At 45.0% G+C, this 24,846-nt stretch overlaps 5 protein-coding genes across 10 annotated transcripts; 1 reads left to right on the top strand and 4 right to left on the bottom strand.

Annotated features, from left to right (window-relative positions):
- Positions 1-1,204: 1,204 nt before the first annotated feature.
- LOC100838944 (GDSL esterase/lipase At5g03610) lies at positions 1,205-2,733 on the bottom strand. Its single transcript, XM_010231153.2, has 4 exons — positions 2,505-2,733; positions 2,152-2,426; positions 1,744-2,023; positions 1,205-1,575 (listed from the first exon to the last, which is right to left on the bottom strand). Exons 1-4 carry the CDS (start codon positions 2,731-2,733, stop codon positions 1,325-1,327), a joined length of 1,035 nt encoding a protein of 344 aa, XP_010229455.2. The 3' UTR covers positions 1,205-1,324.
- A 503-nt stretch (positions 2,734-3,236) lies between these two features.
- LOC100844201 (folate-biopterin transporter 1, chloroplastic) lies at positions 3,237-7,623 on the bottom strand. Its single transcript, XM_003557467.4, has 9 exons — positions 7,218-7,623; positions 6,499-6,770; positions 6,273-6,337; positions 6,019-6,181; positions 5,475-5,623; positions 5,139-5,387; positions 4,207-4,375; positions 4,035-4,127; positions 3,237-3,830 (listed from the first exon to the last, which is right to left on the bottom strand). The coding sequence occupies exons 1-9, from the start codon at positions 7,504-7,506 to the stop codon at positions 3,555-3,557; spliced, it is 1,725 nt and encodes a 574-aa protein (XP_003557515.1). The 5' UTR covers positions 7,507-7,623; the 3' UTR covers positions 3,237-3,554.
- Positions 7,624-7,798: 175 nt separating this feature from the next.
- Positions 7,799-10,618, bottom strand: LOC100843590. The gene is made up of 2 exons (XM_003557465.4): positions 9,566-10,618; positions 7,799-8,258 (listed from the first exon to the last, which is right to left on the bottom strand). The coding sequence occupies exons 1-2, from the start codon at positions 9,937-9,939 to the stop codon at positions 8,195-8,197; spliced, it is 438 nt and encodes a 145-aa protein (XP_003557513.1). The 5' UTR covers positions 9,940-10,618; the 3' UTR covers positions 7,799-8,194.
- Positions 10,619-14,964: 4,346 nt separating this feature from the next.
- LOC100842371 (pentatricopeptide repeat-containing protein At2g02980, chloroplastic) lies at positions 14,965-24,461 on the top strand. Of its 6 annotated transcripts, none has more exons than XM_024457079.1 (7): positions 14,965-16,935; positions 17,614-17,832; positions 18,574-18,625; positions 18,754-18,811; positions 19,622-19,774; positions 22,520-22,957; positions 23,436-24,461. In XM_024457079.1, exon 1 carries the CDS (start codon positions 15,033-15,035, stop codon positions 16,878-16,880), a length of 1,848 nt encoding a protein of 615 aa, XP_024312847.1. In that variant the 5' UTR covers positions 14,965-15,032; the 3' UTR covers positions 16,881-16,935; positions 17,614-17,832; positions 18,574-18,625; positions 18,754-18,811; positions 19,622-19,774; positions 22,520-22,957; positions 23,436-24,461. The 6 variants fall into 6 exon arrangements, with proteins under 6 accessions (XP_024312847.1, XP_024312846.1, XP_024312845.1 ...); XM_024457078.1 differs by adding an exon at positions 18,029-18,326 and having other exon boundaries at positions 18,754-19,774; XM_024457077.1 differs by having other exon boundaries at positions 18,754-19,774.
- Positions 20,393-22,108, bottom strand: LOC100839937 (leucine-rich repeat extensin-like protein 6). Its single transcript, XM_003557453.4, has 2 exons — positions 21,314-22,108; positions 20,393-21,183 (listed from the first exon to the last, which is right to left on the bottom strand). The coding sequence occupies exons 1-2, from the start codon at positions 21,856-21,858 to the stop codon at positions 20,538-20,540; spliced, it is 1,191 nt and encodes a 396-aa protein (XP_003557501.1). The 5' UTR covers positions 21,859-22,108; the 3' UTR covers positions 20,393-20,537.
- Positions 24,462-24,846: the final 385 nt, after the last annotated feature.

Here is a 24,846-nt window from a genome sequence, read left to right as displayed (position 1 = left end):
TTTTTTCTTTTCTTTTTTCTCGGAAATCAGATAAATGTTGATAGACTCTAAACAACAATTGCAAGGTGTTGCACACACAAAAAAAGATGTCAACTCTAAGATCGAGAATTTGAGATTGACAAGTGACAAAAAATAGAGCGAAGCTACGAAGGCTGAAAAATATATCTAGAAATATGTTCTTTTTCACACAAAAAAGAGCTTCAGTGCGTGCGTGGTTCGATCACAAATTCAAGCCAATCACGCGAAGATGCATGCAACATGCACCGAGCCCTATGCCCCTCCAAAATATTGGACGGATCTAGAAATAAATTTACGGAATGCACCACGTTGCCATGGTCCGCTAAGCTAGCCCAGGTAAGGGAGTGGCTGCAATTTTTTATGTCGTGTGGTTAGGTAAATGTGTCTCTGTTTTTACTCATCTCAATTGTATGCAGCTTAGTATGCACAATCGGATTTCTTTTGAATTGCAATTGCTTTTGTTTGTTGCACAATCGGATTGCACACTAGTAGTTCTCAAGGCTGCATGTTTTTCGATTCTGATTTTTGTCCAGAGGCTGAATCGGTCTCAATGCATGTAGATTAGTATGCGCAACAGGGGTTCTTAGGAATTGCAATTGCATTTATGTGTTTCTGGGTTTGCACACTAGTAATTCTGAATGTCGATTTTGATTTTTTGTCAGCTACATACCCAAAGCGGGTTAAAGACTAGAAATTCTAGCCGTTAGTGGAAACCTTCCCCTAAAAAATGTCGCATGTTTAACGTTATCTTTATCAGAACGTGGATTTTGTCTCCCCAAAAAAAATGATATCCATTTTGTTTTGTTACACCGAACAATAATTTGTTGGTAGTTGTTAATGATTAATCCAGGTAGCAGGATGAGCAATCTTCAGCCGGATGCCTGGATAAATAGTGGCATTTGTTAGTTCGACAGCATTTCGTCTGCAAAAATAATATCACAATGCTGTATATATATGGTGCCTCACAAAGCATGAAATTATCCATTGCATTGTTCCAGTATTCCGTTGGTTTCGCCTGCCTAGTTGTTGGTCGCAGAGTTTTGTTCCCAACAAACTAACAGCAACATTCATTTTTGACGCAAAACTAACATGAACATTCAGTTACTAATAACAATCAAAGTCTATCAGAAGAAAGAAGAAATACTCGGCCAGTAGACAGTAACCGGCGCGAATCACGAACAAGACGTTCGACCATCAAAACACAAGCTCGAAATCCAATCCAATCCTAGGAGACAGACATGCATGACTCGATGAAACCCCAAAAAATAAATCCAAACCGAGAAATTCTCGGATCTAGTTTCTGTCCCTAGAGCTTGAGGAATTCCTTGATGGGCCCCTGGAGCTGGCCCATGACGGCCTCCCAGCCGGCCTGCGACGGGTTGGCGTCGTCCCAGAAGAAGTATCGCTCCGGCTGGTCGCACAGCGTGTAGAGCTTGGTGGCCGTCTGATCGTAATCCGACGCCGGCCCGACCTCCCCGCAGTAGCCCTTGCTGCTCACGCTCTCGCAGCACGGCGCCAGCTTGTGCTTGAACTGCGTCGCCACTTTCCCTCCCCTGCCTGCAACAATCACCCCAAAAATAAAAACAAAAACACACGAATCTCGTGTCATCTGAAAAGAAACGCACTCCCTCCGTCCTGAAACATGCGTGGATTTGTATAAAAAAATCCGTGCAAAATCCGCATCATTTATTCTGGGACGGAGGTAATATATGTGCATGTACATACCGTCGCCGTGGTGGCTGACGATGCTGGAGAATGCGGCGCCGACGTCGAGGATGAGCACGTCGTCGATGCCGGCGAGGCTTTCGGCGAGGTAGTGGTTGTGCATGTCGGAGCCGACGTTGCCCTGCTCGTCGCAGGCCTTGTACTTCCTGGGCCGGGCCCCCGCCGGCGTGCAGCCCAGCGAGTGCAGGTTGTTGACCAGCACCTTCTTCACCCCCATTTCCTGCAGCCGCTGCACGCTCGCCGCGATCTCGCTCGTCACGTTGGCAATAAACGCCGTAATCTAATCAACAACGAAAATGGCCATGGACAAGAATGAATGTACTATTAGATGTAGTTAAATCAACAAAGATCAAGTAATTAAGATGGATCAGGACGAGGAATAATTAAAGGTGGATCTAGCTTATATACGTCGGCGAAGGAGTTGGTGCTGTCGGCGCGGACGCGGTTGTAGTCGAGGCCGGAGAGGGCGATGAGGGCGACGGAGTTGCGGAGGTGGGACTCCGGGATGGTGCCGTCCTCGACGAGGACGGCGAAGGAGTCCACCTGCTCGCCCAGGGAGGACACGCCTTGCTCCACGGGGAACACGCCGGCGCCGCCCACGGCGAACGTCATCCCCCCCGGGCTCGGGTTGCTCACCAGCAGCTTCCGCGCCGGCGGCGCCTCCGTCTGCCCCAGCATGTTCGCTGCAATTAATCCCAATCGATTAACAGACATTGCAAATGCATGGATAGATGAGATCGACCGAGAATGGGCGTATATACCGATGAAGTCGGACTGGACCATGAGGTTGGAGAAGCGGCCGGTGGCGTTGTAGGGGAAGTACCACTGGCGGGAGAGCTCGGAGATCGGCTCCGTCTTCTGGAGGTTGCCGTTGTCGGCGAACGAGTCGCCGAACGAGTAGAGGCTGGGCCCGCTGTACGCTGGCTTCACGTGGTGGTGGTGCCCCTTCTTCCGAGACTCCACGCCGCAAACTGCAAATCCATCATCCATAGGAAACAAACATCAACGTTAATCGACAATCAATTATAATTAAAACGGTTTCGTGGTGGTCACCGTTGAGGGCGAGGAGAAGGGCCAAGAAGATTGCCGCCACGAGTTTGAGTTTCATTTTGGTTTGATGGATCGTGTCGTGGGGAAGGATATGCGTGCGTGTGCAAAGAATAGATGGAGGAGGCCCGGACCGGTGTGGCATTTATAGGCGCACGCGATACAGAGAAGGATAAGCAGAGATCCCGCTTATCACGAGCTGTTGTTTGCTTGGTTTGTTTGTTTCTCCCGACGCCACCTCATGAGCCTCATCCCCCTCTCTCTCTCTGACTGTTATTGCTTCCTAAATATTCTCACCCACCGTAAACCTTCCCCATTTTTCTCTGTATTATGTTTTGCTCCTAGTCCTTGATGCCCTTATCGATACTTTAGGCAAGTTGGCTTCTCTGAAATACTAATTAACACAGCTTATCAACGTCTAGGCGTTGCTGCTTCCTCCCAGGAACAAAACAAACATTACAGTACTTGTTGCAGGGGTACGTACTGTTTCGTTGTGGAGCGAACAAAACAAGAATGTTTTGTTGCCACTACTTTTTAATCCGGTGTTGGATTGAACTATTACGACTTGCTACATTTGTGTTCATTCTCAAGGTATCAATTCAAAACAAAAACTATATTCCCGCCAAAAAAAAACTACAGAGAGATGGCATCCCGCTATACTACGAATCAGCTAAAGTTTGTGTCCCGATCCTATCTCCTGATGGACGAGTTCATGTAAAGATTTGCTATGTACGAGTCTGAATCCCTCCAAGAAACTCCGACCCTCAGTCGACTTTTGCCTCGGCATCGGGTGATTCGTCCGGGAGAAGGCCCAGGAGAGGCAGAGGCAGCAGAGAGCTGAGGTTGCAGACGACGATCAACAGAGCCAGGTTGTCGAAGCTGTCCTTGGTGACGCCCAGGAGCTGCGTCAGGACCGCGCCCACCAGACCGCCCGCGACGCCTCCTGCGTTGGAGATGGACATCAGAGTGGCGAACAGCGTCGCTTCCACCCCCATAGGGCACAGCCTCGCGGCCAACACCAACACGGGCATGAAGGAAGCCTGCAGAACCAATTCAGGTGTTTATATGCCAATGATTGGACAGACTCTTGTGTGAAACGAAAACAATTATTTTGCATGACCCAATGATTGCACAAGCTTTTGTTGATTACAAACAGATTGTTGTATTCCCCTACAGTATGAAGTACTGGAACGTGCAAATGGTTGACCCTCAAGTTGACTAGTTACTGCAATAGTGTTCCATACCTGACCGAGGACTGTGATAATCAAGGAATCCCCAATGGAGAACCATTCATCACTTATACCAAGCTTCCTATTGAGCCCAGTGACAAGAAGAACCTGGAAAGACACAGCTAAGTATGATTTGCCAATAAAGATTATAGCAGCAGTACTAGAATTAGTAAGCACAAAAGAGGACCTGTGTCATTCCAAGGACAGAACCTAGAATTGTTGTCACGAGAAATATCTTTCTCAGTGGAACTGCCTTCAAAAATGAATTGTATATTCCTATACCCAGTAAGGATGCAACAGATGTAACAACCGTGACATGGCCTAGAAACTCTGGAGTGAACCCGATCTTATTCGTGCTGAAATTCATCAGAAGGTAACATAAAAATAATCAGCCATTTTAAAGAGATTCCAACCACACAAATTTCTTCCATTTCGAAAAACACACACAAAATTCCAAGGTATGCATGTACTCCCTCCGTCCGGAAATAAGTGATGTGCCACGGTTTTGGGACGGAGGGAGTACAAGTAAATAGCAATTTACAATCATGCTTTTCCTCATGTACTTTAGAGTTTTAGACCATTTAATCATGTAAGTAGATGCAAACTTTTTTGTAGATGATGGAAGAGAACAGCTACCCAAGAAGTAGATGCAGACTGATGCTATGTATTCAACAGGCAATAAGAAATTGTGTGCTGAAATCATAACATACTTGGCTCAGTACGAATATGTTACTTCCAAAAATAGCATGCAAAAATAGTTAGTTAGTCACCCTTGGCTAGGTCATGATCACATATATACCCCCTAAGAAATTCAGTCGACTAATGATAGTGGTTCCTATAACCCAAATTCAATTGAGTACTAAATGGTGGAACCAGGATGGCAGTTTAGAACTCCAGCACACTTGACTACTGAATTGCAGCATGGCAGGCAATCTCTTCAAATCATATTGAGGATGCAAGATGAGCAAAAGGTAGATGCAACATGTAGTCACCAGCAACAATTGGGAACATTCTTCTAGCATCTTAGAAACTTAAGAGCCCAAAACTGTGTCTAGAGGATTTAAACCAAGTGTAATAGAACAAACAAGAAGATCAAATCCTAGAGTTCATGGAACATACACAAAGTAAAACATGGCAGAATCCGATTGCGGCGTTGCTTGCCAAAGGAATATGAACAAGGTGGGCAAGAAAATGTTGGGTTGCTTTACTGCAGACCAAATCTGCATTATCTGCTGCTTAGAGCTTTCAATCAGTCCTGAACCTGAAACAGAGATGGAACGTTCCCTTGAAGGCAAACGTTGTTCGTTTACAAGAACTGCAACAGCAGATGTCATCAAGGGTAAAAATGCCGTAACACCAAAGACAAATCTGCATTAAGGGGAACACCTGATCAGCGAACTGTAATATGCAGAGGTATCATTATCTTTTACTAAGTTCCTTTGCCAAGGAGCAAACCTTACACCATAAGTATCCACTAGAGAACCACTGAAGTATGCACTCACAACTCCTCCAAAGGCTGAGGATCCCCAGCATAGTGACTGAAGAGATCCAGATGTACTCTGTGACTCACCTCGAGCTCTCTCAACAACCATAGAATCAACCACCTGCAGTATTTTGCAGTAAACGACAAAACGAGCTATAAACAAAGAGACGAGTTCATTAATTGCAGAAGGAGATATTTCTGTCTTTTTGACGGGTCCATACCGAGTTCAGTTCTTTGAACAACGTATCAACACAAACATCACAAATCTATACTGAGCTCCTTATAATTTAAAAGTCAGTTCAAAATCTATTCAAAGCAGCATGAATTGCATAATGCTCATATTATCAGGCTATGTGTCATGATAGCATGTGTACACCAAATAGAATACCATTTTGCTGAATGTCAATGATTAAACAAACTAAATAACATAACTACTAAACAGCATCATTGATGAAATGATGATAATTCAAAGGAACAAACAGAATATTGTAAACTCATCGATTATGCTCTACTTACAACATCAGCAAAGGCAACTGCAAGAGATCCAAGAATAATAGCGAGCGTTGCACTGTATTTATCATCCACAATTGTTGCCATCAAACTCCACGAAATTGCTCCTAGGAGTCCTGATAGAATAAGATACGACCTTCTTCGATACCCAAAGAGAGGGATCGAATCACTGTATTGGAAATCACAACAATAAAGTGCCACAGTTAAGTAGATGCAACATAAAAGAACGGCAGGAATGAGATATGGTGTTTTGGTGAGACCTGATAAAACCATAAAGAGGCTTGACCAACCATGGCAAAGCTGAGAAACCATATATAACTGCAGTCTAGATAACAGGAACCATCTTAATCTCTGTGCCAACAGGTATTGCCCAGGACTTAAAATGTTAGCAGAAAAAAAGACTTCTAAGAGATTCACTGGATGCACTCACATGTCCAAAGAAAAGTTATAACTAGAGAAGGAAAATAAGGATTGTCACTGCCATACCTCTGCTGGATCAAGCTGAAGATTATCTTTTAAGTAAAAGCTGACAGCAAGTCTGGAAAGACCTAAAACTCCTTGCACAAAATAAACAGTGGCAACAGCCACGTTATCAGGGGACAAATCCACCTCAAATGCTTTGGAGTAACCTGACTTGGACATGCTACTGGAGAAACCATTTGTGCCCAATTGATTCTTTTGCAATCCCTCTAAATTTCCATTCGTGCTGTTGTCCCCTTCAGTTGAAGTTGCCTGATATCTTGGTGGTGCCGCACTTCCTACAGTAGGTAACATGATAGGAATGATCCCACATCTTACAAGAGTATCAAAAAGTACATACTACAGGTAGAGTTGCCAAAGAACTAGGTACAAAACGAAAGATCTAGGTCCAATGATAAAATACATAAGTCAGCGATTAGACAAGATTTGGAGATATCATGGTCAGTACGGTATCATCATTATGCTAGTAGGTGTGCCATCCACGAGGAAACATGTCAACACTCAACAATCCTTTTCAAAAGTGTACGCTACAACTATAAGGACCGTTAACTAAGCAGGCAAAGAGCAACAATCTCCAACTGTTTGATGGCTGCACACCTCAAAGCGCCCAGATAACAGTTAGCAGGAATCGCAATATAACCCCCCGCCTCCAAAATTTCTCAACCCCAGAGTCCCCGCCATGGAACCGCACGGCACAACTTCAGTTAAGCTCGCGTATAGCTCACCAATTTCACGGTCCCCGGAGACGGTGCCGCCGTCAGGTTCGACGGGGCGGCCAGCGGCGGTGGCGGAATCCTCCTCTTCGTACAATTCGCGGTCACCGGAGCCGCTGTCGCCGCTGCTGGAGGTTACCTCCGGCGAGCGGCCGCAGCGGCAGCGGCGGCGAGGTTCCGGCGGGCGGCGGTGTTGCGCGGGCACTAGGTACGAGGACGACGAGGCGGAGGCTGCCGCGGCAGGGTTATTGGGAAGCGGAGGGGTCGGCGGGGAGAGCAGGAAGCGGAAGGCCATCTGCATGCTGGCGCCTAACGGTGAGAGCGTTGTCTCCCTCCCGGTGCCTCGGCCGCGGCACCGCCAAGCACAAGCTCACAAGTCACACCCTCTCTCTTTTTCTCTGGTACTCTGGGAGCAACACGACTGGGGACAGCTCGTCGCACATTTTGACTGGGCCAAAAGCGAACGGGCCTTTTATCTTACCCGGCCCGTAGTAAATAAATATGAAAATGTAGCATGTTGTCGAAAAAAAAAACTTCTGAATGTATAAAATGCTTATTTTTGTTGCAAAGGCCTGAGCATTTCATTTCCCCCATGATTCCAACAATATATGCATGTGCATCTTTTTCTTCTTCTTCTAAGTAAACAACACATTACAAGATGGTCTATGCCTGACTCTGAATATCTTTGTATTGAAACTTTACAGAAGCAATACTCTGAACTACATCACCAAGAGAGCGTCAGGTGTATCACTCCAGCAGACAAAGCTCCACACCGGCGACCCAACCAACCACACAAACACCGAGACCTGAGACTGATAAAAATGGGCAGAAGACCTCTACATCTACGCAGCTATGGAACGGACGGAGGAGGCATGTACTGGTGAAACTGGTACAGGCAACAAATGCTGGGCATCGAACCGAGACCCCCCCTTAATTTTCACAGAATTTACATGAGCATCATCTTCGTCTGGGAAGATTTCTTCTTGGTTTCATTGGATGACGCAGACACATGCCGCGATGCCGTCCCCTTCGTCCATCGAGTCTCCAGATTCGCTGTAATCATAAGAGACACGATGTGAGTTTAAAGTACTCAAGTAAGCTAGCTAAGCCACACCACATGCGACAATGCCACGAGAAGAAGCAAAGGAGCCGGGTGAGAGTTCATTTCTATATGCACCCCCTATCACGATAAAAGAGGAGTGGAAATGAAGTTTACTTTTTTTTTATTACTTGGTTCAAGATAAAACTGGTGAATAGAAACAGCTGAACAGGCATCAATTTGTGAACCAGGGTATAGTTCTATAAAGTATTTAAAAAATCCAAAGGTGAAAGCGAAATAATGTGGTGTGCAGCAATTCTCTTATTGCAAAATAGTGATGATCAATAATTTCACAATTTTGATCGGTATGGTGACTACTCAGTACTCACCACAGGGTCTATAACAAGGCTAGATGTTTCTGCAAACACCTGCAAGTCATTTTTATGCTCTTACACAGAAAAGCAGATGCTCCACAAATCAATATTGAGACTGATCTGACAGTAAGACTTTCAGAGGATAAACTTGGGTATACTCCTAAAATGGACTGCATGATATATATCATTAATTCATTATACTGATTATAAATACCAAGGTTGAAAGCATGCACTCAATCGCAGACTACATTCCTAAAGTTCACTAATGGGCTTTCAAATTTAGAAGATCACTGATGTGAGCACAAGTACATACAGAATCTGATGACCACACTTTTTCAGAAATCAAAACTAAATTTTCATATAAATAGAAGTCCTTTAAAAGTCAAGTTCAACAGTTGTGTATAAAATTGATTTCGTCATCTAAGCAAGAAACAAAACAATTACTCTCCACTAAAATCATGCATGTAGAAATGCAGTGTAGCAACAGCAATGTCTATTGAATTACTGGGGCTGTAAGACCTACACATGTCTGAAGTAAACATTGCGATCGAGTATTTCAAGTATATAGACTAAGTAACTTGTTCCCTTCTTCAATCAAGAAGGGATCTCTTGGAAGAATAAAACAATGTCAGGCATTATTCAAGGGGGCAAATATATCTAAACAAACATCTGGCATCGGGGAATGGTTTCGCTTATGTCAACTCTCAACACAACACACAATATGATTTAATATCCAGGAGGATCAGGTCTGGTACGAAGATTAGCTTACTAAAATTCAAGCATGCAAAACATTCGCCTAGTTAATTGAAACGGGGAACATACACGTCACGAGACAATAATTCATCCGTGAATCGGCAACAGCACTGATACAATCCAGGTCACCCAGTTCATCAGAAGTTGCAGCGATTTCATGGGAGGAAGCTACAGAGGAAGATGGGGACATATACCTTGGCTCGAATTCCTTCACCTCGGTAAGATCCTTTCCCAGCAAATCAAGCCACTTGACATTGCCTTTTGCAGCACACACGCCGTCGCCGCAATTGGCCTTCTTAAGGTTGCTTTTTGCGGGCGCTGCGGCGGCCGCCGGCACTGCCTTCTTCTCGCAATCTTCGACCTTTTTGTCCTCATCATCGTTCTTCTCGGCCGCCGCCGCCGCCACCTCAATCTTCTGAACCGGAGGCGGCTTGTCCTCGGCCGCGACGCCGGCCGAGCACGGTGCCGCAGAGACGACTGCATCGCTGCCTGCATCTTTGGATTTCCGGAGGCAGGGGATGTAGCAGAGGGGGGAGGCGCAGTAGCTCTCACAGTGCGAGAGCCTCATCAAAGTGGGGGATGGGAGCACACCACAGGAGCGGCCAAGTCGGAACTCCCACCCACAGATTCCCCCCACGAACACGCAACGCCAATCAAATCTGACTTGGGGAACAGATCGAAGGCGCACCCAGCAGAATGCGACCCGCGAAATCCTGCCCCGCAAGCAGCAGCCTTTGGCCCGGAACAACACACACACGCACACAACTAACAACAGAGGAGAAGGTGGATGGATCAAGAACTCGTTAACTGCTCGCAGGCCAGGAACCGCGTGAACGCACGAAACCCGGCCAAGAAAGGGGGGCAAATCTGCGCACAGCGGCAGGAAGGAAGAGCAGGAGCAGATTGAATCTTGCGCTAAAAAGGGTTGCTTGCTCCCCGGGGACCAGAGGCGGAGAGAGAATGGGGAGGAGGAGGAGGAGGCGAGAGTGGGTCTCCGAGAAGCCCAAAAGGAAGCGAGGAATCCAGCCGATAAAGATGGCAGCCAAGCAAGCAAGCAGCGCAGCCAGGCCTCCTTCCGCTTCCAGCCAGCCTCTCTGCCCCACAGGGATCAAATGCATCCAACTTGCAAAGCAACAAACACATGAGCGAAGGAGATAATTGCGTTGCGCGGATAAAGAATTCCGGGCCTGGCGAGTGAATCGATTGGAGCCGATGGAGAGTAGTAGATTGCCGGTGTGCGTGCGTACTGGTTTTGGGATGGGAATTTATTATGGTGCTTGTTTTTTCCTGAAGAGGTATCTCCGTTGCCGTCACACACTCACACTCGAGTCGCCATCGCTCCAAGACGGGTTCTCGCCGTCTCGGGAGTTATACTTGGGTGTTTGTGTTTGTTTGACATCTGCTGGTGAGTTTTTTCCCTCTCTTAAAATTATTTTTTGTTTACAGCAGAGAATGCCGTCCTGATGAGCTGGAGATACAGTCAGCTTATTAACCCGCCAGCCAATGATTGATTAAGGGTGTGCTAGTATCCAAGTTGTCTGCTTTTTAAGAAAAAAAATCCAAATCTAAGTTGAAGAATCAGAATCGTTCCATCAGTATCTAAATCTCATTTTATCTTTCTCTCTGAATCATTCTTTTCGAATCTTAAAGCACGTATCATATCCCACGGTTGAGGAGTCAATTTATCTCTTACTAAAAATAAGGCAACCTAGATATAGCAAAACGGTTGATTAATACGTGGATTGGGGGTTATAACTTGCAAGCGAATCTCTCATGCATGTCTTTAGGCAGCTATCTTCACACGTGTCACATGAAATGTATAATGCACGTGATACTGAATGGATACGTTCCTTGTTTCAAGATTTTGGTGGGAGGTTGTTTCTTGTCATCTTTTTATTCTCTTTTCTTTATCCTCTTTTTTGTCCATCAAGGCGTCGACATAGAATACATAGAAGGTGATGAAAGGACCGTTAGTAAAGTTCGGTATCAAACTCGTAGGAAACTGAGCATGAGGACAAAGCCGCACGTCGTCGTCATTGCAATATCGTTCCCACAACGATGTGATGATAACAATTGGCATTGCCAATAAGTACTCATTAAACACGAGTCACTCAGCGGGACATAGACGACGTCAAACGGGTGGACTGGTTTCTGATGAGCTGGGGGTACAATCAACTCATTAACCATCCAGCCAATGGTTGATTTGATATGTGGATTGGGGTTACAACTTGCAATCGAATCTCTCAATTTTTTGTCTCTGCCGTGTGTCCCTGTGGAGTTCCCTCCACACGCATCACATTAAACGTATAAAGCGCGTGACATCGAACAGATACGTTACTTGTTTTGAGATTTTGGTAGAGGCCCCTTTTTTTGTCATCCTTTTGTTCTCCCTTTTTTTTTGTCAAGGCATCAACATAGAATACATAGAAGGTGATGAAAGCACCATTAGTAAGGTTCGGTGCCATACTTGTACGGGACCGATCACGAGGCAAAAGCCGATCGTCAACGTCATTGCACTATCATTCCCATATCTACAAGGCAAAAGCAATCATTAATCGACCATCGTATGAAGGCATAAATATGTATAGTAAAAATTGTGATTCTTTAATTAGTAAATAGCCCTCAAATAATGATCAAGCCTTTTTTGGACTCTCAGCTTTGGTTTTGCGTTGAAATGTGAATCACAAGCTTACTCAACCAAGCGGTGTTGACCATGATCATAGTCTACTAGCGGGCTTCATTTCGCATACGCGCCCCTCCTCTTCGATTTTGTGACTTTGTTCGCTACAAGCAAAAAAAAAAAGTTTCTGATCTCTACCGTGTAGTTCCTCCGGGTTGTAAGAAAAACCTCGGTGAAGTCATGAGGTCGCAGCTCCATCCGTCGTGATATAAATCCTGCCATCCTGGTACTCATGATTGCACATCACACACGAGTGTGTTAAAAACACACACAAAAAAACAGTTGTGAGATCCACGGCACGAACCAACTAATAACACCGATCTGAACCGCTCCGGAGTCCGTCCGTCCGGACGGACGGCACGGCACCGCTCGGAGCGAGAGCGACACACGGACGGACGGACGGACGGACGGACCCAACGCCACCGATGGAGGCATGGAGCCGAGTCAAACATGGGAAGAAGAGTCCGTCGCCTGTCAACGTGCGTCCGTAGGGGGCCCGGGCGGCGTAGCTTGTCCCAGGCTCATCACGCAACGCAACGCCAGAGCATGGCACGGCGTCGGCACCGAGCGAGACGATACGGGCTTTTGCTTGGCACTCCCCTAGAAACGGCCCACCTGCAGATACGTACGGAGTGCTACAGGTTTGTTGGGTTGATCCTCCGGGACTCCCGCCGCGCGCCGAACACGACGGACGGACGCAGCAGATCAATCTACTACTGCTACCTGGTTGGGTCGATCTACCTGGGTTTCCGTGCCGCGTGTCTCTCTGTGCGGGCGTCTCGGGGTTCGTGTTGACCCCAACCGATCTAGCCTGGCGTATCTTTCCTGCCACTCTCTGTCTCTTTCTCTCTGCATTGACCTTGCTAAATTTACTCCTGCATCTCCAAGCTCGTGTAACTCCTGGAGTAGCAATATGGTTTGACTCCGCCCATTTTGTACTACTCGTTTGTACCCATCAGATTTTGTAAACAAAGAAGAGAAACATGATTTTGGTTATGGACATTACTACTCCGTAACATTCTGTACCGTAGATTGGGTTGGGCGAGGGCTTTATGTTGCTGCCAACATCAGAGCCGAAAATCTGGCCAACTGCCTAATTCTGGATTTTCCCCACGTTACGTAGGCAGGCTTGAATTATGATACACCTTTTTTGGTTTTGGTAGCCGGACCAACAAGTCTCTTTGTACCAAGATGAATAGTACCACATATTTGCCATGAGATCTTTCCCAGAAAGTAGAGTACGTCATCCCTCGTAACTTTATTCGCAGTTGTATGGTGTTCTTTTTTGTAGAAACACAACATGTAGTTGTGAAATCTTCTGCTTTCTGATGAATCGAGCGCTTTCAGTTCCACGTTTCAGAAAGCAAAAAAAACTGTACAGTGCAACATACTCCCTCCATTTCATAAAGAATGGCGCCCATGTTTTTCGAGGTCAAACTTTGACCAACGATTAGATCAATTGTATGTAGATTATATGTTACAAATTTTATATCATTGGAAAGATTTTTGAAATTCGAATCCAATGATATAATTTTTGTAACACATAAGCCTCAAATCATTAGTCTAATTGTTGGTGAAAGCAAAATCTTAAAATGCGTGCACGCCATTCTTTGTGAAATGGAGGGAGTAAATCACAAATTCAAGAGACATAACATTTCTTGGGGGAAAGAAAATACAAAGTACTTATTGTGGCTTGGAAAACACTTTATGCATCGGTATCAGCAAAAGATTTAAAAGCTGGAACAATCAAAGACACTTTTGGCAACAACATAAAATGGTCCAACGACAAATCCCTATAAAGGTAAACATGACTAGGATGAGAAGGTAAACATCGAATCATTATTTAGAGCTCGTGTATGTGGTATAAAGGTGACGGACGACTCATCATCTTTGAACAAATTCACTGGGTATGGCAGTTTTTGGCAGACAGTACAAAATTCAATCAGATTCTACAATCACCAACATTTTTTATGTTGGAACGATTGCTTAATTTGTGCCACATGAGAGGGGCTGCAATGAACTTCTTAGTTGTTGCACATTTGTATCAAATCAAATTTTGCAAACATAGAGTGCCTACTGCAGCTTGGAAAACAGTCTATGCATGAATACCAACAGAAGATTTAAAGGTGCAATAAGCAAAGGCACTTTTGGCAACAACGATCCAACAACAAATTTATATGTAAAACGCTTTGAACAAAGCTCCGCTAATTCGGGACGGAGGGAGTAACTGTTCCCGCGACTCCAAAAAGAAAAACCACAGTACAGTACTCCAAAAACGTATGGAACACTATTGTTCTTTACACTTATAAAGATCTGAGTCGGTGGTCGCGAGTTCACTCCAACAAGGCTACTCCCTCCATTCCAAAATACACCTCATATAGATTTGTGCACTTGGAACAAGGCATCTCTCTTTTCTAGTGCCTGACCCCTCATATTGGGTTAATAATAAATGAATGTGACTAGCTATTGGCCGGGTGCGGGTACCAAGAGACAAATGAGGTGTATTGTGGAACAAATGAGAAAAATTTATACACGTTGTATTGTGGAATAGAGGGAGTACCTCTTAAAGGCCACGGAATTATCTAATTGGCACTCATTCTATTGATCTTTAATTTGACTATGCTCGATTGATTTTCATGACTTTCAAGAGTAATTGTATTTTTCAAAAATAATATTTTGACATAATTATTATTTATTAAAAAATTAAAAATATGAGATATTTAAACAACTCATGTATAAAACAAATTTTTAATTTCATAGGAGAGCACGGATATTTAGCTGGTCTTCAGAAACTTTTCAGTACGACCGCAGAATGCAAATTTCCTTTGCATTCAACTTCAACCATATCTGACCAAGTGGGCCCGCATGTAAGCCCAAGCCGCAAAGCATCCAGCGTCGTGTAATCTTCTCCGGGTGGGAAGAGACGATCGAAACCACAGTCCCGCTCTCGCTCGCTTCGTCAGAGGATAACACTGACGGCCATGTTGTCGCCGCCTCTGGCCGCCACGCCCACCCCTTTCCTCCTCCCCGCCAAATCCAAGAGCCCGCTCGCGGCCGCGCCCGCGGCCCAGCAACACCCGCTCCTCCCTTACCTCCCGCAGTGCACGACCCTCCGTGCGCTCGCGCAGCTCCACGCCGCCGCCGTCAAGTCCGGCCTCCAAGCTCACCCGGCCTTCGTCACCAGGCTCCTCACGCTCTGCACCGACCAGGGCGCCGCGAAGCCGGCCCAGCTATCGTACGCGCGCCAGGTGTTCGACAGAATCCCCGGCCCCGGGGACGTCGTCTGGTACAACACGCTGCTGCGCGGGTACGCCCGCTGCTCGGCCGCTGGCGGCGCGCGTCCGCCCGCGGAGGAGGCGGCGCGGGTGTTCGTGCGGATGCTGGAGGAGGGCGTCGCTCCGGACACCTACACCTTCGTGTCGCTGCTCAAGGCGTGCGCGGCCGCGCGGGCCGGGGAGGAAGGCCGGCAGGCGCACGGCGTGGCGGTCAAGGTCGGCGCCGCGGAGCACGAGTATGTGCTGCCCACGCTGATCAACATGTACGCGGAGTGCGGGGACGCGCGGGCCGCACGCACCATGTTCGGCAGGGTGGACGGGGAGTGCGTGGTCTCGTACAACGCGATGATCACCGCGGCCGTGAGGAGCAGCCGGCCTGGGGAGGCGCTGGTGCTGTTCCGGGAGATGCAGGCGAAGGGGCTCAAGCTGACGTCCGTGACGCTGATTAGCGTGCTCTCGGCGTGCGCGTTGCTGGGGGCACTGGAACTGGGGAGGTGGATCCATGAGTATGTCCGGAAGGTACAGCTTGATTCCCTTGTGAAGGTCAACACTGCGCTGATTGACATGTATGGAAAGTGTGGGAGCTTGGAGGATGCCATCAGTGTGTTCCAGGGGATGGAATCAAGAGATAGGCAAGCTTGGTCCGTTATGATCGTGGCATATGCCAACCATAGCTATGGCAGAGAGGCCATTTCGCTATTCGAAGAGATGAAGAAGCAAGGGATAAAGCCTGATGATGTGACATTCCTGGGCGTGCTCTATGCCTGTAGTCATTCTGGCTTAGTGAGTGAAGGTCTCCAATATTTTGACAGCATGCGAGAGTTTGGGCTCGTTCCGGGGATAAAGCACTACGGTTGTGTGGCTGATTTGCTAGCTCGATCAGGTCAGCTTGATAGGGCTTATGAGTTCATTGATGAACTGCCGATAAAGCCCACTGCCATCTTATGGAGGACATTGCTTTCTGCTTGTGGAAGCCGTGGAGATGCTGATCTTGGGAAACAAGTATTCGAGAGGATTCTTGAACTGGATGATTCTCATGGCGGTGACTATGTGATATTCTCAAATTTGTGCGCTAACACTGGGAGATGGGAAGAGATGAACAGGGTAAGGAAGCTGATGAATGAAAAGGGAGTGGTAAAGGTGCCAGGCTGTAGCTCAATTGAGGTAGATAACAGGGTTCATGAGTTCTTCGCAGGAGATGGCAGACACCCAAAATCACTAGATGCGCGGCGGATGGTTGATGGAGTGATTGAGCAGCTAAAACTTGCTGGTTATGTCCCTAATACGTCTCATGTCTTTCATGTTGAAATGGGCGAGGAGGAGAAAGCAGTAAGCCTAAGATACCACAGTGAGAAGCTGGCAATTTCTTTTGGGCTTTTAAATACATCTCCCGGAACTACCCTCCGTGTTGTCAAGAATCTTCGTGTATGTCCAGACTGCCATTCAATGGCAAAGCTTGTCTCGATGGTCTTTAATAGGCGGATCATACTCAGAGATCTAAATCGATTCCACCACTTTGAGGATGGGGTCTGCTCTTGTGGAGACTACTGGTAGATTTTATGAATATCATTTTTGTACCACGATGCCCTATCCTTATTGTATCCATAAGGTATGATCAACTTGTAAATCCATTATAATGATTGAAGATTGTTTTCAAATATTGATGGTACTGAAAAACAATGACTGACCCAAGTTTGTTAGTTTATGTCTAATGCATAGTCATGAACATAGCCTAATGATTTCCTGATTGTCTCGGTTGCATGTTTACTATGATCCTCGCAGTGCATTATTTGTTATGACGTACAATACGAGTGTAAACAAATGACTTGCATTGCTGTGAGATCCTGAAAGGAAAAGAAAACCAGATTAATCAGATCTGAACCTATTTGATAGAAGTTCCCAGGTTGGTATTACTGAATAAGGCTGCAAACTAATGTATGAGTGATTACAGTACTTCTTAGCATGAATGTAAGTGTTAGGTAACATATGAGTCCATAGGCAGCTTGTAGCTCTTTAAGAGTCGTAATAGTCCCTGTAGTTCCTTTCTTTTCCTTGTTTTCTCTTTGCTCCACTGTACTTACTGTTTTAACTTGATGGTGCTTGAACATGGTTGTATCTGGCTGTTTAAATTCATGTTCTTAATCGAAAGATGTACAGAGCTTTTATGTGTTCTTAAAAAAAGTTTCTGGTTGCAATTTGATTCTTGTTAAATTTTACTTTGTAGGTTGTATAACTATGTATTTAATTTGATAATCATACTGAATGAAGATGCTTTTTTTTCTTTTAGTTTAAGTGTCCTCCTTCTAGATTTCATGGAACCTGTGAAGACGTGAATTCAATGTATTCTGCATATACTTTGCAAACTAATCAGTTACCGGATATTCCACTCATTTCTACGGAGTACCATCTTTACTTCTCCACTTGATGATGCACAGCAGTTAAAATCTCTTCCAACCATCTTTATTTCATATTACTAGCATATATTATGCTAAGCCGACCCAAGCAGGTGATTCTTATGATGTTAGTTTGTTCATTTCATATTTTTTTACTCAGTTTTCAGAAGTTGATGTTTACTCTGATATTCAGTGATGAAACCATGTCATCCTTCAAAATTTTCTTCTGTTGTCAGCGTTATTACTCTTGCACTTGAAACAGATGTTTTGTCACTATGAGTAAAGTTACTAAGTACAAGTATTCTGCAGATTAGCGCAATGACTTGCTACACCTGACCAGTTCCATGAGCAATTCAGATGACCCCTGTTCCTTGCTAGATCAGATCTTAAGTGGAACAATTATCAGTTAACAGAAGTAGTCGTAATGATAATATATTTCCGAGGAATGGAAACAGATGTTTTGGTACATAACTCTGCCTCCTGGAAGGTCGTCAGCATGACAAAAACAATATAAAGTCACGTGGACTCGCTCTATCCAATCTTACAGAAGGCGGTGACATGAAAACACATATAAATGTGTCTGGTCAATAGTACCTTCGGTAATTTGGTATGAAAGATAGCGAAACAGACTGTACTGCTTCATTGTAACCTGCAGCTTAGAGTGTTGCAAAACTCTGATTGCAAATGTCGACAATTAAGTTTTGAATACTTGTTGATAGGACCAATGGACCGTATTTCATATTTTTATTTCTATACAATGCTCGAACTTTTTACCAGATTTTATAAGCAACATTTGCTTTGTAAGTTGGTATTCATGTCTTTGATTCAGTCCCTCTGACCTCTGTATCTTGCAGGTGATTATGAAACTGGCGCACAGCCTGTATTCCACTGGTCACTGGTGTATTTGTGAGTGTCACTATCACACTGACATTCTATAGTGGTTTTATAAGTTTGACTTCATTATGTTTGTATGTATCTTGCAAATCAGCCAATGTTGTGATTTTGTGTTCATTTGAATTTCACTGATACCACAGTAGATCTGCAAGAATGCTTTGTAAATGCTTCATCAAATACTCTGGCTTTAAGGTTCAGGTTGGTTATCTCTCTCTTTCTTGCATGTGCCATCCTAATAAATTCGGTGTACAGCTAACCAGTATGTGTCTAAGAATAGTCACACCGGAGTTTAGACTTCAGACCCATGTTCCTGCTACCAACACAGTATAGTGTATCAGTTTTGTTTTCATCATCACTATGTTATGTTGTAAATAGGTTAGCAAACCACATCGTTTAGATGACTGAAATGAATACTTGCTAAACCAGTCATCCTTAGTACATGGTGATATATGTTAGGTTACTGTACTTCATTCAACTTGATAAACAGACCTTGCCATATGAACATAACGATGAACTAGGTTATCTGCTATCTTGGGGGATTTGATTATCATATAACTTTGTCTCTACATGTGTGACTGGTTACTTCAACACGGCAAGAATGCCATCAGCTTTATATGTCAAGCAAATAGCAGGTTTTACTTGTTCTAACACGGCACAATTTTTTCCCTCTCTCGAACAAACACAGTTTGGTTTTCCTCTTCCATTGTCTGCAGATGGGTCCAATATCTGCCTAGTTAACATATGCCAGCTTGTCATTTACTCAACCGATCAATGACGAAAAGTTCATCCATGCCATGCCGTGGGACCACTTAGTTCACAAGTTTTCTTTCAAATGCTTGTAGTCGTATTCTTCAGTCTTTACCATATGTGTTATTGCTACCATACAATTGCTGTCGTTGTTGTCCATCTATGGAAATTTGTTGACGTGCTGTGTTATACTGGATATGTTTAAAAAAGTACATTGTGATCTTTCAGTTATCTAATCTTAGTGGGTTGATGTGTGACAAGGACAAGGTGCAAAAGTTATATGGGCAAGGTGAGACCATAAAGCATTTCCTGCCTGGAGCCAGCCAAGACGAGAGGTAGAAGAAGGTTCTTGCCTTTGAGTTGATCAACACATGAGTAAAACAAACCCCTCTTTGCAGCTGGAATCCATGAGCGGTACTTGCTTTTTATTAATTCCTCTTTGACCAATCCTTATCAAATGTGTTTATGCCATTACTGTTCAGAATTTGGTGTACCTTAGCTTAGAATCTTGCTTACTTTATTGTCTGTGTTTTCCATTACTTCCTCTACCCTCTGTTTTTCTAGCTTCTTTTCTTGACTAGGATATATATATTCGTTTCAAATGGAGCTTTTTGGCAACGGTTGACCGAATTGCAAAATGGCATGATATTTTTGCTTACTTTCTGCAAGTACTCAGAATTCATATGTTAAGCTTATATTAGTTTCTCAAGATATATTTTTAACTTAACTAATTCAAATGTTCAACTTTTAGAGAGCAAAACAGCGACCTCTCCCATTCTTCTTTTCTCCCACTTTAGCAGTGGTCCTAACCCTTAATTCTGAACTGAATTCTGAGCATGGTCCCTCTTCTAACTGCATCCCAGATCCAATTAATAACTACAGTAAATGTTTGCATAAGTTGCACTGCTAAAGGCACATTATTTTCATATGCTTGAATACGTAATATAGAATTTTAGAACAATTACTGTCAAGAAAATAGAACGCTAGAACAATTTTTTGTTAAATGAAGCAAGAAACAAATAGCGAAAAATCTATGACACAAATCTATGAATTCATTATTACTTTGTCTCCGAAAAAGAAATATTACAGCAATATACCATATGTATGGGTTTTTTCCCTTTCTCACAGCACAAGGCAGAAAATAGCTACAAATTTCAGTGTTACTGTTTACCACAGATCAGTATACCGGTGGTGGAGGTGCATACGCTGGTGGCGGCGGTGATGGTGCCGCAAAACACCCATGTGCGTCGCAGTGCACCGGCGGCCGGTGCATGAACTCGATGCACTGCTCTCCAGACCGCTGGTCGGGGCGTCCGGCGATGCAGTTCTGCCGATCATCGATGCGTGGCACCTGTAGGCACCGGTGTGGTTCGCCACAGAAGTAGTTGTGCGAGTAGGTGAAGTTCTTGAGGTGAGGCAGAGCGCATATGCTCTCAGGGATATCACCGGCGAGCATGTTATGCGCGATGTTGAGCTGCTCGAGTGCCCGCATATTGCCGATGGTGTCTGGCAGCTTGCCGGCGATGCTGTTGAAGCTGAGGTCGAGCACTGTAAGCTTGTCCAGCTTGCCAATCTCCGGTGGGATGCATGAAGAGATGCCGCTGTTGAGAAGCACCAGCTCATTGAGCGTCCCGGCCATGTCGCCGATGCTGCTCGGCAGGCATCCACCTAATCGCGGTAGGTTCGCTAGCACAATCACCGATGCTGTCGAGTTGCTGAAGTTCTCAGGCAGCGTGAACTCGAAGTGGTTGTTGTTGATGAACAGAGCGTCAATCTTCTTCTCGAAGACCGCCTTGGGCACCTCGCCACAGAAGTTGTTAAACCTTCACAAGACACAGACACCACACACAGACCGACAGTCAGTGTTAATGACTCTCATAAAACCTCTGTGACTTTCTGCAGTGCAGGTACTGGTACAAGTGTGCACTGGGAATGAGTCTGGGACGTGCGTACCTGATGTCGACGTACTGGACGTTGGGGAGGCAGAGGAGCTGGGAGGGGAAGGTGCCGGAGAGCTGGTTGTTGCTGACGTCGATCTCGTGGAGGAGGTGGAGGGAGCGGAGGGAGTCCGGCAGCGCGCCGCAGAAGCGGTTGGAGTTGAGGTGGAAGACGGCGAGGTCCGAGAGGAGCCCGAGCTCCTCAGGCAACGTGCCGGCAAGGTCACCGTGGTTGAGGTCCACGGACGCCACGGTGCGCGCGCACGGGTCGTCGGGCGCCGTCGCGCAGTACACGCCGCGGTAGCTGCACACGTCCGGCCCGCACCAGTTCTCTGTCAGCTTCTTGGGGTCATCCGTAATGGCGCGCTTCAGCGCCTGCAGGGCCACGTATGCCTTCTCCAGCCGTGAGTTGTTTGTTGCCGTCTGGGCTGCTGTCGGCGCCATGCTCGGCGCCATGGTTGGTGCCATGGTTGGCGCCAGCTGCGACGAGACCAGCAGCGGCGAGGCCACGAAGACCACCACCAGCACCAAGAGCGCTGCCGCCGAGCTCATCGTCGTCATCCGACAAAACAATGGGGTGGCCGGGCGACGGAATGTTGGTTGGTTGCTTGCTTTTCTTCCTGATGATTTGTGTTTTAGTGTGTGTTTGCCGTGCGTATAGTTTGGGTTATATAGGCGCCTTTCTTCTGGGGCCTCTCGATTTGTTTTTGTTTTTATATTGGTTTTGTTTCGGTGTTCGTTGGTGAGTGTATCATTTGTTCATGGCCGCTTCCTTTGTTTAATAGCGTTTGGATCATTGGCATGCATGCCTCGTTGACTGCTTCGTTTATTCGTTGGCTACGATTTTGTTCATATTGGGAGTTTTGTGAGGTGGTAACTCGGTTTTTCCTACCTAGCAAATTGACTTTCGCTTTCGTGCTTTTGTAATCCTGGTTCTTGGCATCTTTTTGTGCACGGAGGACATGGTCAAGGGGCACTGATGTCTGCACTGACTGACAAATCGCATTTCCTTCAGAGTTAGTACGCAGTAACAGCCTACCGGTGGAGTTTCTTTGAGTTAACTTTTCTTTTGATGGGATTTGAGTTACTAGTTCCCAGGAAAAGAAAAATTGCAGTGCAAACGGAGCATATAATTTCCCCTTCGTTTTTTCCCCTTCGTTGTTGATGACATGCACATGAATAAGACACTATATCTTCAATTGTTTGCCATTCCTTTTTGCAGACGAAGCTCTCCTATTCCTTAACTTGACATAGTATGACTCTTTGCTTTGGGCCCCGTCTTTAGATTCTTATCTTACGGTTCGTCAAAAAAGATTCTTATCTTTACATAGCTGCATTTCTTTGTGCAGTGGAATCACAAACCCAATCAGACCATCATTTCTTTGAGATGATGTCCTGATGCTCAATCAAATGATGACCTGACAAGGCCAAGTATTGGTACTCTCATTTAACTATCAGAAAGGGAGATGTGCCTTTGGGTCTAGTTATTCGCCGTGTTTGTTGTCCTCCTGAGTTATTCCTTTAACTTTGTTTATACCTCCTTTAGCTTCTGTGCTTATATTCTTCAGGACCCAATCAACACAAACAACCAAATTTGTATGTTGTCTGCACGAATTTTGAGATGGTTTCAAAGATGCTTCCTGTTTGGAATTGTACAAAGGTAAAACTTGTGTAGCTTTTTCTCCCTGCATTCACTATCTGTTACTCTGTTAGGAGTCTGCTTCTGATACCATTTAGGTGATAGACTTCCAGGCTTATGTTCTAATACTTTCTTATGGAAAAAAAAATCTTCCACCTTGGGAATAGTTTTTCCAATGCTACGGTTGACCTGAGTTCTATATACTGTATACCGGCCGATGCTAATTCTGTAGGATATGAATGTGAACCCTGACAAATTCCGTCCCAGTTTGAATTGTGTCCAGAATTTTGCATCCAAATATTCTGCCGGGGTCTCAACGGAAGCAAAATTCAAACTAGGATATCTATTTAAATTGATTTGCATCCTGATCTGAACAATCTAAATTTGGTCTAGATAATATTTATGCAACATTTCGTATGGCCATTATTCGATCTTCTTCTGCCCCTGCTTTTATCTACATCCCAGTATTCTACTAACTCTTACCTATCTACAATCGCAGGTTCCCACATTTATTTTTTTCACGATGAGCAACAAGAAAGTCTACCGGACAAAAGAGTAGGAACTATAGTTGTTGTGCTTGAAAGTTGAAAGTAATCAGACTCTACAAAGTAATCAAACTTGGTGATGAGCGATACCGCGTTGGGTCAGGCCAGGCCCATCTCCAGTTTTTCTAATAGCATGAACTAAAACCATCATCCGGTAGCTGTCCTGTTCGATCGAAACAAGTAAAGAAAGAATCCCCACAGAACAAAACAAAATAAATCCAATCAAGGAGAACATCTAACAGAAACCATAAACTAGAAGGAATTAGGAATTAGCATAGCTCCTTGTCTGTTGGCGCAGCAACAGTATAGTACTGACAATAGACCAGTATCTCTGTCCCAGATGGCGACTAATGCAAGGTACGCATTGGGTCAACCGTCCCCCTTAACTCCCATCCTGATTACGTCAGTTCTTGCTCTTGATCACGGCGGCTTTGCTCGTAATATCACGTGGTTTCGCGCTTTCATGAGCCGGATTCTGACGTGACCCGCGGCTTGCCGCTAACTGCTGCTCGTCGTCGCCGGCAGGCGGCATCAGGTTGGCACGTCAGCCTCTCTGAAATCGCCGGTTGATGGTATGAGATGCTCCCTTTTTTTTTCCCCAATATATGATTTGTCATGCATTTTATATATCACTCTCGCCTCTTAGTCTTATGGTTTGGGATATGGTTTTAATTATGTAATCGTTCAGAGCCAGTTATATGTCGCCGTCAGGTACCGATTCAGAATCAGTCTAGCAACGTTTTTTGGGCTAAACTTGTGTATCTTTTAGTGTAATAAATTCTTGCACTTTGACGTTGGATTATCATTTGGCTAAGGTCCATGTTTTTTTAATCATTTCAGCTGATTGCACGTCAAGTGTTTGACACGATCATTTCAGCTAATTTGCGCCCTATTTTGTACGATGTATTCCTTCCGAGTGTCTGCTCATGTCTTTGACCAAACTATATCACAATATTATGCAAAGAGGGGTGCCACTATTATTGGATATTATTCTCTTCATGGATACTACAACAGGAGATTATTGTAACTTAAATATTGTTGTTGGGTGATGCTTCTGGTTTGTGAGATGTTTAATTCTGTTTTTCCTTTATTTGTCCATTTAATATATCAGATTTCAGACATGTCTGTTGGGACAAGAAACACGAGTGCATTCAACTTTGTTTTTGTCAATCCGACACTTCAATTATTAATTATTTCTAGTGGTAGAAATGCAGTACCTGGTATTCTCTTTTCCTTTACAAAGCAAAGCTAAAGAAACTCTGACAGCCTGGGTTTAGCCGGAGATTTGATCGTATGTCCCATTTTGGTTGTCACTTTGATAATACGCTCTGTAACGTGTCACTGACAGGTGTACATGTACCACAC

Source organism: Brachypodium distachyon, chromosome 1 (assembly GCF_000005505.3).
Source record: "Brachypodium distachyon strain Bd21 chromosome 1, Brachypodium_distachyon_v3.0, whole genome shotgun sequence".
Classification (NCBI taxonomy): Eukaryota; Viridiplantae; Streptophyta; class Magnoliopsida; order Poales; family Poaceae; genus Brachypodium; species Brachypodium distachyon.
Note: the sequence above shows the minus strand (reverse complement) of the source record. Positions and strands in the feature narration are given on the sequence as shown.